The sequence below is a fragment of the Epinephelus fuscoguttatus genome, linkage group LG10 (genome assembly GCF_011397635.1).
Source record: "Epinephelus fuscoguttatus linkage group LG10, E.fuscoguttatus.final_Chr_v1".
Classification (NCBI taxonomy): Eukaryota; Metazoa; Chordata; class Actinopteri; order Perciformes; family Serranidae; genus Epinephelus; species Epinephelus fuscoguttatus.
In genome coordinates this window covers 23,555,987-23,573,813 of record NC_064761.1, presented here as the reverse complement: position 1 = coordinate 23,573,813, position 17,827 = coordinate 23,555,987, and the positions used below count along the sequence as shown (strand labels likewise).

General features: G+C 41.3%; 2 protein-coding genes across 8 annotated transcripts in view; both read left to right on the top strand.

Moving 5' to 3' along the window:
- The window catches only part of atp13a3 (ATPase 13A3), a 116,294-nt gene that overhangs the window by 55,516 nt on the left and 42,951 nt on the right, over nucleotides 1-17,827 (top strand). For 2 of the 7 annotated variants that reach the window (XM_049587889.1, XM_049587881.1), the window contains exon 1: nucleotides 15,965-16,175. The exons of the other annotated variants lie outside the window; for them this stretch is intronic. The gene's annotated coding sequence lies outside the window, so the exon portion shown is untranslated. Of the gene's footprint in view, nucleotides 1-15,964; nucleotides 16,176-17,827 lie in introns of those variants that run through there. 7 annotated transcript variants of the gene reach the window in all.
- Nucleotides 1,275-10,257, top strand: tmem44 (transmembrane protein 44). The gene is made up of 10 exons (XM_049587890.1): nucleotides 1,275-1,729; nucleotides 1,811-1,937; nucleotides 2,026-2,116; nucleotides 2,366-2,523; nucleotides 2,811-2,897; nucleotides 3,019-3,189; nucleotides 4,767-4,925; nucleotides 5,132-5,191; nucleotides 5,289-5,429; nucleotides 9,725-10,257. Exons 1-10 carry the CDS (start codon nucleotides 1,545-1,547, stop codon nucleotides 9,923-9,925), a joined length of 1,380 nt encoding a protein of 459 aa, XP_049443847.1. The 5' UTR covers nucleotides 1,275-1,544; the 3' UTR covers nucleotides 9,926-10,257.

Sequence of the window (17,827 nt, the reverse complement as noted above, 5' to 3'; positions counted from 1 at the left end):
AGTGTATTTTGAAAAGAGACAATGCATATAACTAGGGATGGAAATTGAGAACTGGTTCCAACTGGTTCAATTCATCGACATCATTAGCGTTTATCAGAGATGGGCAAAAATACATCAAAATACAAAATACTGGTGCAAGAAAATGTATCAAAATAAAATACATGTATTTTGTATTTTCAAATACAGAGAATACTTTTTTCTTTTTCTTTTTAGCAGCAACCCGCAGCTCTATAGGTCACTTTGTTGGTCGGTCGGTCGGTCGGTCCACAAAGCTTTTCGTGAATAACTCAAAAAGTCCTTGACCAAAAATGCTCAGAATTTGCATATTGCAGCTAGAGACCATGAGTAACTATACCAGGCAATTCATTTCTAGCATACTCATCCCAAGCATCAACCACAACAACATACAATTTCTTATGTTATGCACAGTCCAGTAAAACAGACCACTAGGTCATTGAATGGCCCAAGTTTATTAAAACATATAGATAAAAATATATATAAAAAGTAAAAAATATTGTGACATCCAATATTATAAGAATGTGTAGCCTATTATTTTTGTTTTTTGATTTGTGGAGAAAGTATTTTGAGTATTTTAAATACAAAATTACTCCACTGAAAAGTATTTTGTAACAAATTACATTTGCTTTTTATCGGCCTTATCAAAAACAAATTACAAAATACTCAAATGTAATTGAAATACGTATTTTAAATACAAGTAATAGAAATACTGCCTATCCCTACCACAGGCCATTTCGAAACAGTTTTTGTAGTGTGGCATGCTGCTTTTTTCTGCTGGGGGCCACTGCCATTGGGGAGTGCTGTTGCCATGAGGGGGGGTACTTGGTCGGTGTTTGAGTGGGTGGAACATGTTGGTATCCACATGAATGCCAGAACCAAAGGTTTCCCAGCAGAACAACGCATTGGAACACAATAGTCAAAGTTATTCACTTCACCTGTCAGTTGTTTTAATGTTTTGGCTGGTCGGTGTATGCTGTTGCTGGTGTATGCTGAAAATCATTACAACAATTATAGCAGATGCCTGATACACTTTTTTTTTTTTTACTAGAGTCAAGGCATTTTCCATTGGAAGCATAAGCTTCTTAATAAAGAAGCAACTCACACCTTCTCCTTGACACACCACTGGGTAAACGTGTTTCCTTATATAGAGAATGAGGGGCGTGGCAATATGCTGATTGGACATGGCGGGCACGCACTTGTCAATTTCGAAGGATTCTGTCATGCTCAGTGGTGGTGCGCACGTGTCATAAATCCGACGGTAATTTTGCGTGCGCGCGTATGTTATACGCAGTGTAAGAACATTTTTACGCACACAGCCTATCAGTGAATGAGGCCCAATGTCTGGTGGTTTCTGCTTTTCACTGTGCGCGCCCCCGCTAGGCGCACAGTGTATGCAAATCTGGGCAGGTTGGCACAGCTCGGCACCGCATCCGTTATGCTCAGGTGCATTTGACGGCTGTATGGGTGCATAGGTACTGCATTAATTTATTTAAGCACCGCGAAATGTAAACGAATTTCCAGTTAACATGGGAGGACGCACATTGCCCCTGGAGAGTCACACTAGCGGAGATCTCAACACTTTCCTCCTCAGTTTGGTTGAGTTTTGCGTCGATTCAGTCACCACCTGTTTCTCCCATGACGCAGACAAACTTTGCGTCCCCATCGGTCTCAGCTCTCTGTCTGCGCTGGTTTTACTGCTGTCATGCCTCTTGTAAGTACTGTTTTCATTCAGCAGTTATTACAGTAAATTGTTGGAAACATCCTAGCATTGAACCTGTGTTCTCTCTGTAAGGCTCGTGTACGAGAGGTGCACATTTCGGGGAGAGAATCCGGGAGGAACCTCCAGTTTCCTCTATAGCCTCCTCAGTAACATGTGCAGCACAGTTGGAGCCATTCTGTCCAGACAGCTGCAGATTCAAGTAATAGTTTTAATCACTGTACTTTTTTTTTTATTATCATTATTATGTTGGATGCAATAATAACTTATTTCTGCTCCCTCCTCTGTAGGTTCTGTTGGGTGCTTTTGCTGCTGCCCTGGATGCTGTCACTTTCATGTCATGCTGCTGCCATGTGCTGCTGTGCTGGAACTCAAAGGCAGGTGAGTTTAGAGAAATGCCATATCTGGGCAATCATGCAAACCTTGTCATTCTCAAACAATCACTCAGCTGTGCACTGGTGAAACAAACTTGATAAAAGTAGCACCGGTGTTTGTAGTGTTAGCACCCAACTGACCCTTTAGGCAAAGCAGTGAGGAGACTTATCAGAGTTGCTCTACAGATAACACACAAATGAATAGAGGATGTGTTACAGCTGCAAAAATGTCCCTCTTGCTTGTGTTCTTCCTCAGAAAGAAGGCTGAGGATGAGGAGGGGGCGGAGGAGACAGCACCTCCTTGCAATATGTGTACTGATGGTGGTTGCAGGAGGGTTTCTGAAGTCAAAGGTGGCCCAACAACCAGCGGACAGGCCTCTCATTGGGAGGAGGCTGCAGCATTTCACTCTTCAAGTAGGCACACACCACCACTGTGGCTAGTTGTAGTCCCTTACTTATATGACTTAATGCAGTTCATGGAGAAATGCATTTACATGTAGTGATGGATGTAATGTGTTTGTGCAGTGATACTTTACTCATGTGGCGCTTAGTAGTTTTATATACTCAGTAGTTCATATGTTTCACAGTATCTCCAATTTTCACACCGTGGATGAACATTCGTCTTCTTTAGTACAATCTATTTAGACTAAATATCCTTACCTCGTATTGTATCTGATATTATAAAATTGTTCTTCGGACAGGACAACACTGAAATCCTGGGTTACATACTTGGCCTGCTGTCCTTTGTCATTGCCTGCACCTCCAGGTTCCCTGCACTCTGCAGAGCAGTAAGTGACAACGAATACAAGTGTGTTTTGATGTCAGAGCTTCTTCTTATTGCTTTCCCAAAATTGTTCCCAGTGTTATTAAACTGATTTTAAGGGAATGACATTTACTGTCTCCCTTTAGTATAGAGGACAGATGTTGACCTGGGCCTACGTGATCTCTGGATTGCTGTGCTCACTGGCTGGTGCCCTCTATGCTGCTGCCATACTACTCTACGACACTCAGTTTGGGTTTCTTTTAAGAGTCATGCCATGGTTGCTGTCAGCAATATGCTGCATGGCCCTGGACCTTCTTGTATCCTTATATAGCGCAGTGTGTGACCGCATCTTACTCACTCTGTCAGGCTCAGGGCTTCAGCTAAAAAAAAAAAAAAAAATTTGCACATGTGATGGTTTACTACATGTTTGCATAGATATTTATTCCGCATCATTACCATAATTTCAGGAGGTGCTTTGCCTTTTTGCAGTTGTGGATACTGAAAACATTTTGAACAGTCACCTCAGGGTCAAGTCTGTCAGTGTATAAAGCTATGAAGTGCACTTCTCAAAGTGTGCCACTAGGTGGTGACAGCATGTTGATATTTAGCGTATTGCATGGCTACTGTGAAAGTACACTCTAAGGCCACTTTATTAGGCACACCTGTTCAACTGCTTATTAATGCAAATAGCTAATCAGCCAATCACGTGGCAGCAACTCAATGCATTTAGGCAAGTAGACATGATCAAGACGACCTGCTGAAGTTCAAACTGAGCACCAGAATGGGGAAGAAAGATGATTTAAGTGACTTTGAACGTGGCATGGTTGTTGGTGGAGTATTTCAGAAACTGCAGATCTACTGGGATTTTCACACACAACCATCTCTAGGGTTTACAGAGAAAATATCCAGTGAGCAGCAGTTCTCTGGGTGAAAATGCCTTGTTGGTGCCAGAGGTCAGAGGAGAATGGCCAGACTGGTTCAAGATGATAGAAAGGCGACAGTAACTCAAATAACCACTGGTTACAACCAAGGTCTGCAGAAGACCATCTCTGAACCAACAACATGTCGAACCTTGAAGCAGATGGGCTACAGCAGCAGAAGACCACACCAGGTGCCACTCCTGTCAGCTAACAACAGGAAACTGAGGCTACAATTCACACAGGCTCACCAAAACTGGACAATAGAAGATTGGAAAACGTTGCCTGGTCTGATGAGTCTTGATTTCTGCTGCAACCTTCAGATGGTAGGGTCAGAATTTCTCAGCCTACCTGAGTATTGTTGCTGACTGTGTCCATCCCTTTATGACCACAGTGTACCCATCTTCTGATGGCTACTTCCAGCAGGATAACGCACCATGTCACAAAGCTCAAATCATCTCAAACTGGTTTCTTGAACATGACAATGAGTTGGCTGTACTCCAATGGCCTCCACAGTCACCAGATCTCAATCCAATAGAGCACCTTTGGGATGTGGTGGAACGGCAGATTTACATCATGGATGTGCAGTCGACAAATCTGCAGCAACTGTGTGATGCTATCATGATGATATGGACCAAAATCTCTGAGGAATGTTGCCAGCACCTTGTACTCGCAAGGTGTACCTAATAAAGTGGCTGGTGAGTGTATAAGTAAATATAATAGGGTTTTGGACTGCTGTTTGCTTGTGCTGTAACACCTTGTGAACTGGATGGATGGATGGCAAACTGGGACAGTAAGTTAAAATACCTCCACACAGAATACAAGAAAAAACCTTAGCATACCCTTTAAATATAAGCTGTATATCTATTGAATATCTACACACAGTATAAAGAAAATACTGCACTATTGGAATGTATGAGAAGTTTATTGATTTTCCGTCAGGTGTGATCTGTTAACCTTAAACCCAACGTTCTCAGATTCTTGTCATTCATTTGTGCAAGAGAGGAACAAGACGGCAGCTCACCAGTTTATCTCCAGACACAGAGAGCCTTTTAGGTGGCTCAGGCACTGAGGATGACGCTGTCACGAAGAGACAGAGGAAACAGCAAGTTCAGTCAAGCTCAGCACAAACAAAAGTAAGTTTCCATACTTCACTTTAAGGTCCTAAATTTTTCCTAAACTCTAGGAACTGTACAGGAATCTTGATCTCAGTGAGAGTTTTTGAGTAAATTAAGCACTTACTGTTTATATTTAGCATTGACATTATAGGAATTTCACACATGAAATCATCTTGATCTGTGAGCTTAAAGCTGAAATAAAAGCTGCAGGCATTCCTCCGCAGGTCCAGAAGATGACAGAGATGGGACGCTACATGGACGTCAGTGCTCAACCTGCAAGAAAAGTGAGCAAAGAATCTGTGTTGGCACAGACTGCATATGTTCTTCACCTCAGTCAGTGGTCGCTCTTACAGCGAAATATATGTATTTTCTATTTAACAGATATTTCTTAAGGAAGTGATGCTGTCCAAAGAGAAAACGGAGGACCGGCCTCTCAACAGGATGATGCGAGTGATCAGAGTCAACAGTTTCTGCTCCTCAGATACGTCCTGTGAATCTTCGCTGGCGAGCTCTGATCTGGAGGTGGGTTGGAACCCTGTTTAGCCGTGTTGGTGAGCAGTGTGACATTTTTTTTTACAAACTTGAATCTCCTGCTGTCCTGTTAAAAAATACTAAAATTGCATAATGTTGCAGTTAACTTAGTTATAAAGTGTACTTCTCATAGTGTGCCACTAGATGGTGACAGCATGTTGACACACTGTGTTGCATGACTGCTGTGAAAGCTTGGATGAATATCTTTTGACTTGTTCTTTATTACCTTGTGTGAACGGTTGTGATTACTTGAATCTTGATCTCTACTTACTTTATTACCTAAACCTTTTAATCTATTGCCTTTTTATATGGGCTTATGTAACAGGTGTTTCCCCGTACAACACAGCGCAGATGTTTATGAAGAGGTGAAGGTCCAGACATTGTGACTGACCTACTTAAAGGGTTAAAAAAAAAAAACAGTTTCTTTTTTCTGTCCATCTAGTTCAAGTATCTCTGGATCCACATACTTCCTGTCCCCATGAGATTAGAGTAGCACTGTGTCTGCAGGTCCTTTTAAAAAGTCTTAAAATGATTTAAATTTAAATGTTACAAATATTTGCCCTTGAAAAGTCATTTAATAAACTTATATTTGAATTTGCGTGGTTTTAATTGCCTCAGACATTTTTTCTAATTTTATTAATCCACCTTTAATTTCTCATTTTTAAAATGTAGATCATTCCAACTTACCTTTATACTTAACCTTATGTGCTTAACTGAGAAACTTATCCAAAAAGCTGTGTTTGATTTGGTGTAAAATGATCTTTAAAAGGTCTTAAAATGCATTAAATTTATGTGTCTGGTAGATACCTTTTATGGGATTAAATGCCACATATATTAAACTGAGAAGTTGTTATGAGCAAATGAAAATTCAGCACTTGGAGGAAGTCATAAGAAGAAGTAAGGGTCATTGTTTGTGCTGCTGCACCAAGCTTTGTGCTTCTCACATGTGATTCTCAGGGAAGTCAGTCAGACTGTAGTCAGAGGTTTCTGTAAGAAGACAACAGTCAGCACACTCTTTTAGGATTGATGAGTCAAACCCTGCTGAGAGACCTTTGTTTGTTCCAGGATTGTGGCAAAAGTGTACGGAGAGGATATTTGTGAGAAGCAGGGTTTGTATTTGAACTGGTAATTTCAAGTAAAGTGAAACGTGGCTTCACTCTGCAGTGTGCAACTGTGCCCAGAATTAAATATCGGCTACATAGCGACAGTTAGCATTTCTATAATTTCCCGTCTTAGAAAAGGGTTCGTTTTCAGGGAGAGTGAAATTACAAGCTTCTTCCTTGCGCTCAGCCACAAGAGAAACTCCCTTACTGTTCTGCTGCAGAAAGCCAAGCCATGGAGGATGTCATTTAATCAGAAACAAAGGCAAATGGTGTGAGCACAAACAATTGCAGCTCGATAGTGTTCACCAGACAGGAAAAAGCAAATGACGTGAATGCCCTTAGTGCAGTCAGTGTGTCAAACAAGTAAGAGGGCTTTAACAAAGTGTTCAAAATGTACTGTGTGTTCATGCTGGATGTGGAAAAGCATACAACTTTGTTTGGCTGTGTGAAAACTCCTCCTCTTTAACCTAATCTAATCTCAGCTCTCATTGGTCGGTGAGGTCTGTTTGCCTTGAAAACTACAAAGCGTCCAAATATTCAGTGTTTTGGGGGCAGCTCGGATTAGTCTGTGAATCCAAATCTCTTCAACTCCTGTTAATCTTTGCTGATCACTTCTGAACAAACACGACAGCAGGTAAATTCATAGAGTCGTCCCTCCCTCTGTGGCAGCTTTCCACGTGCTAGTTATTATTAACAGAAGCTGTTTACTTAGTGATTCAATGGAAAGATGGTTTCCACAGTGTCTAATGTTTAATCTCCAACACACAGAACTCCACACGAGTCCCACTGCCTATTCACTTTTTATTTGATTGCAAAACTTTTCCACTACATTAAACCCGGCGGTTGCTCAGCTGAAAAAAGTCTCAAGGCAAGCTGAGGACAAAGGGGAAGAGATCATAGTGCTAGTGAGCAATTTTAGATGTATTTACATGTAACATGAATTAAAATATTGTCTGCTTTTCATGTCATCACCATAATTGCCGATCATGATAAAACCACACAGCATTTGGAGTGTGCTGCCTGCATTCACTGAGCAGTCAGAGCTCCGCAGCAGCTTGAGTTATTGTGCCGTGTGTTTCTTTCACATATCTGCTGAGTGCCGGTTCTTCGCTTGGAATTGTTTGAGATTTGCCTTGTGGCCCAATTGTTCTCCTGTAAAGGATCTTTGATTAAAGACCAGCACTGGGTTGGGCCTGTCTACCTCGGAAATAGTGCAAAATGGTTGCCTTGTCTATAGGGGGCCAGTGTTACCCTCTGCTATTTTTGGAGATGTTTATGGTCTCTTGTGTAATGCCTGCCGGCCAGGACTCGGCTCTGTGTGTGTGAGCAAGTCTTAGCCTTTTGCATTCTTGACATTAAGCTGATTGTCTTACACAACTCGAGTCATAAAAAAGCATTTCATTTCAGGATGTGTAATAAGTAACCAGTGTTAAAGGGGATAAGGATCAGAGTCTCAGAAAAAGTAATAACAAATATTCTAATGCTCAGGAAATGATTAGGTAAGACAAAGCGCTAGATGAAGGGCATTTGCAACGTGGATACAGCTGAGATGGTGGGAGCCAACTGCAGCCACTATGAGACATCTGTCAATTGGGGGAAAACCCCAAAATAGGGTTACTTTGGTATTTTTTTCAACCTGGGCTCCATTTCGCCATATTTTTGTGTCTAAGTAACAATTGGTCCCATTTTTATCGAGAGTGCTACAGCTGGCAGTGGCGAAACAGACTGCAATGTAATAGTAACGGGCAATTAACCCTTAGCTAAGTCCCGCCCCTGGGCAGACTGGCCAATCATAACGTAGCATCGAGCCAGCTCAAACCAGGGTCTGACAAGAACACAGCTGTGCTCCATTGACTCTAATGCAGTCGTTTCAGGTTTCCTTCATTTTCAGGCTGGTTTTGTGGATTTGGAGCTAAATGTTGTACCTGGGGCACGTCGTGTATTAATGATACTCGTTACCTGGAGAGGTTGGAAAAAGATATACGTTTCTTCCCTGTTCCAAAACCAAAATCAGACCCTGTAAAATGTAGGGTTAGCTAGCTAGCTACTGAAGATATAGCCTACTGAATGTATACACATGCTGCTTTTGCTTTTTAATGATTATAAGAGTGAAAAAAAAGACTGACCCTGCTGTACAGGAACCAGTGAAGGGAAGCAGGGAAACTTTGCTGATATTCAACCAGCTCTGTGTCATCGCAGTGTGTGCAGATGAACGTTGTTTGACTTCCCTCAGAGATCCCTGCCCGTCCAGCAGTGGAGGTCCAGGTGCTGGCATTAGCACAGGGGTGAAGCCAAACACCGTTCATCTGCACACACTGCGATGCCACACAGCTGGTTCAGTATCAGCAAAGTTTCCCTTTATATTCATTGTCTTCTGTGGCGATCAGCAGTGATGTGGTGCCTTTTACACTGTGATCTGTAGCCTATAGTTCGGCTTTAGCTTCTAACTATCTTTGTCTTTTTAACCTGTTGTTGCTGCTGAGTCAGTTTGACATCCTGGATATATCCTTCAAACACAGACTGTAGACCCCTCTGTCCGCTTCTCTCTGGAATCACTGTTTCATTTCTCCAAAAATATGATAATATTTCTTCAGGGAGTGCAGTTAGTTACAGTGTGGGTTCCATGCTTGCTGCGACAGCTTGTCGGACCATCAAAAAAGGGACGGGGCTTAGCAAAAGGTCAGTTGTGCACTGTCAATTGACGTCAGCATCTGCTTGTTTTTGACACAGACCAGCTCATATTGTTACTTCAAGTGTCTGAAAACATAATGGAAAATAACCGACAGAGACAGACTTGAGTCAAATCCTTTTTGTTTAACCAGAATCCATCCTGAAATCGCTAATGCTAATCGCTAACAGAAACAAAACAAAACATTTCTCCAATGTTCCAACAATCACCAACTCAGATATGAAATGAATTAACCTAGATGGATGTAAAAAATAATGACTCTGTACACACTAAAAGTATTGTTTATTTAAACGGAGTCTTGTTGGTTTGCTAAACTTATTTAAAATAATAATTTGAGCAGGTCGGTGACAACAAAGGCACTTTTAGTGGACATAAACTGATGGTGCTCAAATGCCCTGAGTGTTTACATTGTAGCCTGTTTTGCAGCTGTGGGCTGCAGCTATCTTCCTCAATACTTGTCCATATTAATATCTTGACCTGTCCATATTTTACAGTGGGATTTTGAAGAGGCAAGTGCAGGGTGGAGTGACCTGAAAGCAAAGCAACAGAAGAGGGACGAGTTTCCACCTCAAGAAGTGCCAGCAAACCCAAGACCCTTCAACATGTGCACCTGTGTCATGTTCAGACCCCCACAGAAAGCTCTGTCATGCACCAAAGAGGGTGAGAGCATCACTGTGGCAAGTCTGGCAGAATGACAAAGGAATGCCATTCTCAATTAGTAATGTGATACACATCTGGTGCATTAATTTGAGGGGAAATAAAACGTGGAAACACTGACCTGTTATCTGTGTTGTTATATGTGTTTACTTCACAGTTTAGCTAATGTGTGTGTAATCTGTCTAATCACATCAACAGGCCAGTGTTGGTAAAATGATGGTGAAAGGATGTTGGGTGCTGCACCACTTTGTCTGTCAGCACACAGGCAAATACAGCTATTGTCAAAACTTGCCTGCATTCATCAAGCCCCCTGAGATCTGTTGGACGGTTTACAGAAAAGACCTCCCCTAATAAAACAATATTGCGACCCTGCTGCCTTGCAGGGTTATTGGGTCATATCCTGTATTTTGCTAGTCGACCCGGGTTATCAGGGCTGGACTGGGAAAAGGCCCGGTGGGGTAGATAAGCACCAGACTAGACGGCCAGGGCTCCTCTGTCCTCTCCATCATCCTTCAGACTTGTGTCCATCTGTCTGCTGCGAGGCTTTAGATGATGCTAGTGCAACAGGACATTTTTAACTGAAGGGACTTCCTTTAACCTGATAACGGAACAATACACAGATTAGAGCAAATTTATGGAGCAAATTTTACTCCTCCCTGTTACATTTCCTCAAGTGACATGTCTGAGACAAATAACTGGGAAACAACTAATAAGGTGTAACAAAGCAATTGCTGATAGCAGTGGAAATGTATGTAACTTTGCACCTTGTTTGTTATGTAAACATGATATCATAGGTCTAGTTGGGAGATGATTTAATAATGTCTATTTAATATTACCAGTATCCTGTCAAGATATAATCTTAATCATTAATGTTCTACCAGCATCTGTTAATGATTTACTGATTTTGCGAGGGGGTTTTGGTTTGACACATACCAGGAATCTGGTCTCATGTGTTGCATAACACTCACAAAAATTAACTGCTTAAGTCTTATTTTTCCTTTTATTGTGATTTTATATATACACAGCAAAAATTTAAACTCAACATGTTTGTTTTTGTTTCCATTTTTGACAGTTTTGAGTTACAGGTATAATACTTTTATGCACTCAATAGATGTATTTCTCTAAACTTTTGGTTACAAATTTGATAAATTCATGTTAGCATTTCTCAGTTTCCAAGGTAATCCATCCACCTGACAGGTGTGGTATATCAGGTGCTGGTTAGACAGCATGATTACTACACAGGTGTGCCTTGGGATGGTCACAGTTAAAGGCCACTCTACAACATGCGGTTTGATCACAAAGCAAAATGCAACAGATGTCACAAGTTTTGAAGGAGCGCACTATTGGCATGCTGACTGTAGGAGTATCCACCAGAGCTGTTGTCCTTGAGCTGAATGTTCATCTGTTACCTTAAAGGGAAATTTCAGTTTATTTCAACCTGTCTCCTATCATCCTATATTTTTTAAGTGACTAGTGACATAAAAATAATAGTTAGCATGTTAGCCGTTAGCCTAGATACAGCCAGGGCGCATAGTAGCGTCACAAAGACCGCCTCATATCGTTAGGATAAATGTCAGAGAACATACAGAAAACGACATGTAAACGTGTTGTCTTACCTTACTGGTGTGGTGCCATGTTTGTTTACCATTCAGCTCTGCTTTCCAAAGCGAGAAATCTTGTGAGCTCTAGATAAAGCCCAACTGGATACTACTCCAGGTGGAGGTGTCTCGTCCTCGGTCACATCCAGACCTTGAAAATAAGGCTGCAACCGGTCCTATTCCTTGCAACAGAGGCATTCCTCTTCTGTGGGCACTGGGGCACAGCATTCACAGGTCCACCACCAATCTCCAGAGCTACGCAGCCTTGCAGCAGCCATTCCTCCTTTCTCGTCCTCTACCTGTTGTGCCTCTCTCTCTCTCTCTCTCTCTCTCTCTCTCTCTCTCTCTCTCTCTCTCTCTCTCCCCTCCGTTCTTCAATTTCACAAAGCTCTTCGTCAGTGTATTCTGGCTCAAATAAATAAGGGCGGCCATCAAATTCTGCAAAATCAAATTCCTCCATCACAAAGTCGAAGTCTGGCAAAAAATCAGCCATTATTCTATAAATCTTTCATAAAATAAATGAATGAACTTTTCAGGCTACTGTCTGGTTTTGCCTTCCAGCTGTTGCTACTTGTTCTCGTGGTATTTCAGGCACAGTATGAGATCGCTGCTTGTTCTCGCGATATTTCGGTCGGGCTTTGGAAAGCAGAGCTAAATGGTAAACAAACATGGCAGCACACTGGTAAGGTAAGACAACATGTTTACATGTCATTTTCTATATGTTCTCTGACATTTATCCTAACGATATGAGGCGGTCTTTGTGGAAAGAAAGCTTGTTTAGGGGACTAACTTTGCACTTGAAGGTTGCCCGTTCACTTACGTTTTAACAGGTCTGACACTACGGCTGTATCTAGGCTAACGGCTAACTATTATTTTTATGTCACTGGTCACTTGAAACAAATTTAGGACGATAGGAGACAGGTTGAAATAAACCGAAATTTCCCTTTAAGCCATCTCCAGTGTTGTTTCTGAGTTTGGCAGTACAACCAACCTGCCTCACAACTGCAGGAGTCGGCTACAATGACAAACTGTTGTCAGGTCAAGACCTTGGTGAGGAAGATGAGCATGCAGATGAGCTTCCCTGAGATGGTTTCCAATGGTTTGTGCCAAAATTCTTTGGTTGTGCAAATCAATTGTTGCCTCAGCTGTTCGGTTGGCTGATTTCAGGCAATCTTGCAGGTAAAGAGGCTGGATGTGGAGGTCTTGAACTGGTGTTGCTACATGTGGTCTCCAGTTGGGAGGATGGTTGGATGTACTGCCAAATTAACAGAAATGACTGTGGAAACAGCTTATGGTTGTGAAATGAACATTCAGTTTGCAGGCAACAGCTCTGGTGAACATTCCTGGAGTCAGCATGCTCTGGCACACTCCATCAAAACTTGTGATATCTGCAGCATTGTGTTGTGTGATCAAACTGCACATTTTAAAGTGGCCTTTTATTGTGGCCATCCCAATGTCAGTTATTCAGTTAGTATTTTGTTTGTATTTCTGTAACCATTTTGTCTTTAATACATGTGGGATGTGATTAATCAGCCCATAAAATGAAATGAAAAGCCATGCAGTGCTTCCAGCTACATAGGCCAGTTGACCATTGCTGATGGATCGGAATGTATCCCATGTGTGTAGTGCAGTAAAGAGGCCTGGAATCTGAGACGCTGAATAAGATCGATCATTTAACACATAGTGGCTTTTTAAGTGGAGCTCATATTGCAAAATATGTCTCCTGAAGTGCACTTGTTAATTTTCTATGAATAGATTTATCTGTGTGGTTGTTGTACACCTGAGTGTACAACAACTACACTGTTAACCATCTTTGAAACAGACCTAGACACAATTTGCGGTTTTTCATCTGTATTTCTAAACAGATCCAATGAACTAAAGAAAAAAAGATCTGTTTGTATTTCGTTAATACCGTCTGAGTTCATGACGAATGCTGAGCTAGCGTTGCTTCATCTACTGGGCCTCATCTCTGTCCCTTCTGAGACTGGGCCGAAGCAAAACAAACTGTGTCCCATATAAAAAGGTGGAATTCTGTTTGCAGTAGTGATGAAGAGCATGGATTAGCACATCTGAAGCAGCAGTGGGGAATGGGTCTTTCTGTTTTTCTTGGCCCGTGCGTCAGCGATCACTCCACTGCAGAGGACACGGAAGACACTGGATGATTTTAGCCTGCAGGACATTTTGTTCACCTTGCAGGGGGGAGGAGGGAGAGGGGAGAATGTTCAGGAGTAACTCAAAATCCTGAATAGTAGCAGAGTGAAACTGAATGCTGAGTAACGATTACCTAGTTGTTACTGAATAACTGCATTAAGGCTTATATAATAGTGAGTTGCTTCAGAACTTAACACATAGCCCAAAGATTAGTTTTCTTTGGAAGAACTTTTCTCATGTCTAAAAAAAATAACCCTGGTTATGTCTTAACTTGAGCGCAAGACTTTGAGTTATATAACTAGGGACATGGCATTCAAAACCCATGGACACCGGCTGCTTTTGGCTGCATTTGGCTGCATTTTGGAAAATATGTTAATGAAACTTTACTCATATTAGGGAGTAAAAGTTAGGATCTCTTGGCCTCTGCTGCTTCGATTTTGACCGTGCTTCATTTACTCTGTCTCTCCTGCAAGTCCCTCAACTTCATGGTGGAGCAATGCTGGAGAGTCTGTTTGAGGAACTAGCATTAGGAAGTTCTTAGATGTTTCTATATTTGCTCAATGAACATGACTGGATTAACATGTTTGTTGGGCCCTAGAGCCTAAAATTTGTTTGGCTCTGTACTTTGTTTAAGATCCAGAATATCTGGTCAACTTCCGGACCCCGGGTCATTTAAGTGTAAAGTAGGTTAAGTTAATCTGATCAAACAACTCTGACTTACTTTACTTTTAGTGATATACACCATGTGAACACAACATTAACTAAATATGATAAAGGTTTTAAAGGAGCATTGTGTAACCTAACAGGTGATTTAATGGCATCTAGTGGTGAGGATTGCAGATTGCAACCAGCTGAAACTTCTCCCAGTTAGATTTCTGTCAGTGTTCATTGCTCAGGAGGTTTTCACTGGTCTCTTCCTCTCCAAAACAAACGGAAACTCTGAATAAAGCAGTGTCACACGTTACAAGTAAGTGTTACTCTAATGCTGTTTGGCTCATTGGAAACAGGTCGCTCACCTAGCACCTGCTATTATGTATTCACCTTTTTTCTCTGATAATTAAGGATCCAGACATTTAGGTTTTTTTTTTTTAACAGGGCACTGAATTATACACAGAGGTCTCTTTCTCTCCAAAACAAACGAACCTGGTGTTTTAAACCGTAAAAACACTGAATAAAACAGGTTAATGTTTAAAAATCGGTGTTTTTCCAATGCTGCTGGTGGCGGAGGGGATGCCAACTATGGTGGCCGATGCGGAAACACAAAAAATGGCCCTATCTAGAGCCAGTGTTTGGTTTGTCTGTTCTGAGCTACTGTAGAAAAATGGGAGTTCAACATGGCGGATTCCGTGGACCGCTCCCTATGTAGATGTAAACAGCTCATTCTGAGGTCACAAAAACACAACGATTCTTATTTTCAGGTGATCTTACACTAAACTAAACATACTAAATTTTTCATTTCTGCCAATATCTCTGACCTCTTTGTGCCATACACGCCAGGATGTACTTTGAGGTACTTGGGCAGAGGTCTTTTGTCTGTTCCAAAGGCGCAGCTGAAAACTAAAGGGAACATGAGCATTTGCTGTATCTGCCCGAGGAAATCAGGTCAGTTGAGTCAGTGAAGAAGAAGTCCCTTCTTAAAACATACGTACTTCTATCGGAGAGCCTTTCCTGATCTTACTTGAGTTTTAAGTCCATTTTGACTGTCTTTTATTGCCTCAGTTTTTATACACTAAAGTGTTTTAATCGGTTCTTTTGAAGTTGTTGTTTTCATGTCTTGTCTGTTTCATTTATTGACATGTAAAGCACTTTGTAACTCTGTTTTGATTATTATTATTATTATCCCCCTAAATCTTACACACTGGACCTTTAAAATGAGGTTTTATAACTGGATCCTTCTACAAGACAAGGTCACATAATCAGCTAGCAATGCAGGACCAGATTGATTTTGTGCTTTAGTGGTCAATTGAATTACCAAAAACTTCAATGAACATGCAGTGAACCTGGGGACATTTGGGGCCACTAGAGGTGGGGCCCTGAGCTGCTCTGCCCACCTGGTAATGCAGCTGTGAAGATTGCCCACTCTTAAATAATTATTTATGATATGAATCAATAATAAACCAATAATAACCAATATCAATGTACTATTGCTGTCACTGATCATCTTAAAAATGGATCATTACTCTCCGTGGTCATTCCCTGAAGTGACTCATGACAATATAATGAGCTCCCTTTTTATTGCTGTACTGTAAATATTTACTTCAGGGTGATGGGCGCGCTCTTCACCTTGCGTATCTCCTCCCGTGATGTCACTTCCTGCCGTCAGACAGCCAGTTCAGGCCAGTTCACTACCGCTGTAGTACTCAGTCTGTCCCACTGAGCTGTCAACACACAGCAACCCTCCACTCTGCCTCTGTTGCGACAACATTTTTCTATTAAACTTAGTCCGTTTTCCTCTTCAACGACGTTTTCCTTCAGATAACATCTACTCTCGTCTCACTATGACTCGAAGGTGATCTTCAGAGTGTCCAGGTGGTTCTGGGTGAGTGTGTTACTCTCAAATATGTTGCCTGTATCGCTGTCATCATCACCCATGTGTCAGTTGCTACCTAGCTGGAGCTAAAAGCTAGCGGTGCCTAGCTGATGCGTGTCCCGGAAAAAAACCGGTTGGGGTTGTTTCTTGACACACTGTTCGCTCCTGAAATTCCTGAAACCGAAAGATAGATTAACGGTGTAGGACACATGCAGGTTGCTAAGAAGCTAGTCACTAAGTGGCGGGCTAACAATGGAGGTTGGCTAACGTTAGCCGGTTAGCCAGCGATGTCTTCTCGTCTTCCCCGATGAAGCACTTCCCTGGCCGCTTGGGGCTTGTAGACGTGATTCATTGTCAGTAGTTAGGCAGTTATCGTTAGTAAATGTTTGTGTGGATGCCTCTGACATTAGCTGGTGGTAGATAAACAGAGTCTAAGCCATTGAAAACCTCATTATACAGACCAATAACCGTTACACAGGACAGCTGTGTGTGTGAGATTGTTCCTTACTTGGCTTAAACCCACGTTTCTAACGTTGGGCTGGTTGTTACCAATTAGTGGCGTTACTTTTCATTTAATATAGGCATGTAACAAAGAATGTATAGATGTATACTTATAATATATGTACTGCATATGTAAACCGTATGGCAGGCACACCTCCTTTCTGTTGAGCTTTGCTTCATTTCTCTGAAACACCTGTCACCATGGTCAGGTCTCCACTAACAGTCAATGAAATATTGCACAAAAGTCTAACTAATCATCTTATTGTAATCACTAATAACCCTGGAAATCTAATCGAATAGCAGTTAACAAAATAGAAACAATTCATTTTCCTGTGACACACTTTTACACAACATTAAAAAGAAAACAGCACTGTGTTCAACAACCATAAGTGTACTGAAGCAGCTGAAATAAAACTGTATGAAACCCAAACTATCTAGATTGTCTGTGACTTCACTGCTGTGGTAGGAGTTTTTTGGGAGGGAGTTTTTCCTTATCCAAAGTGAGGATAAGAGGACAGAGGGTGTTGTTTGCTGTACGGATCGTAAAGTTCCCTGAAATAAATTTGTGACTCTATCTATAAAAGGAAGCTGTATCTATATAAGGAAACTGTCTGTTTCATTTCACTCAATGACTTACTGAGAAAAGGTGGCATTTAATAAGTTTATACCTCCTCCCACTCCTTTTCGAATGTGTAAATCAAGGTAACTATACACTGACAATTAGGGCTTGGGAAATATGAAGATATTATATCATTATCGAGGTATGAGACTCTGTATCGTCTTAGATTTTGGATGTCATATATATGGTGTTTTTTGTTTTCGTTTTAAAGGCTGCATTACAGCAAATCTATGTAAATGTATCAACTTACCAGACTTTTCTATTTTTTTTTAACGCTTCCCATTAATCGTCATATCCACAGTATTGATGACTATTGATCAAAAATCTCAATGTGATCATATTTTCTGCAAAAAACAAAACAGAACCAAACAAAGAAAAACAAATCAAACAATAGTCATCCCTACAACTTTGTCGCATCGGAGAGGGTAGCCTGTTTGGTCGGAGAAATAAACTTGTTCGATTTTGTCTCCCAGTCCTAGCATCGATAAAGTGTGTTTGAGGAGATTTAAAATATCAAGACATATGTCGTATCGTCATATAG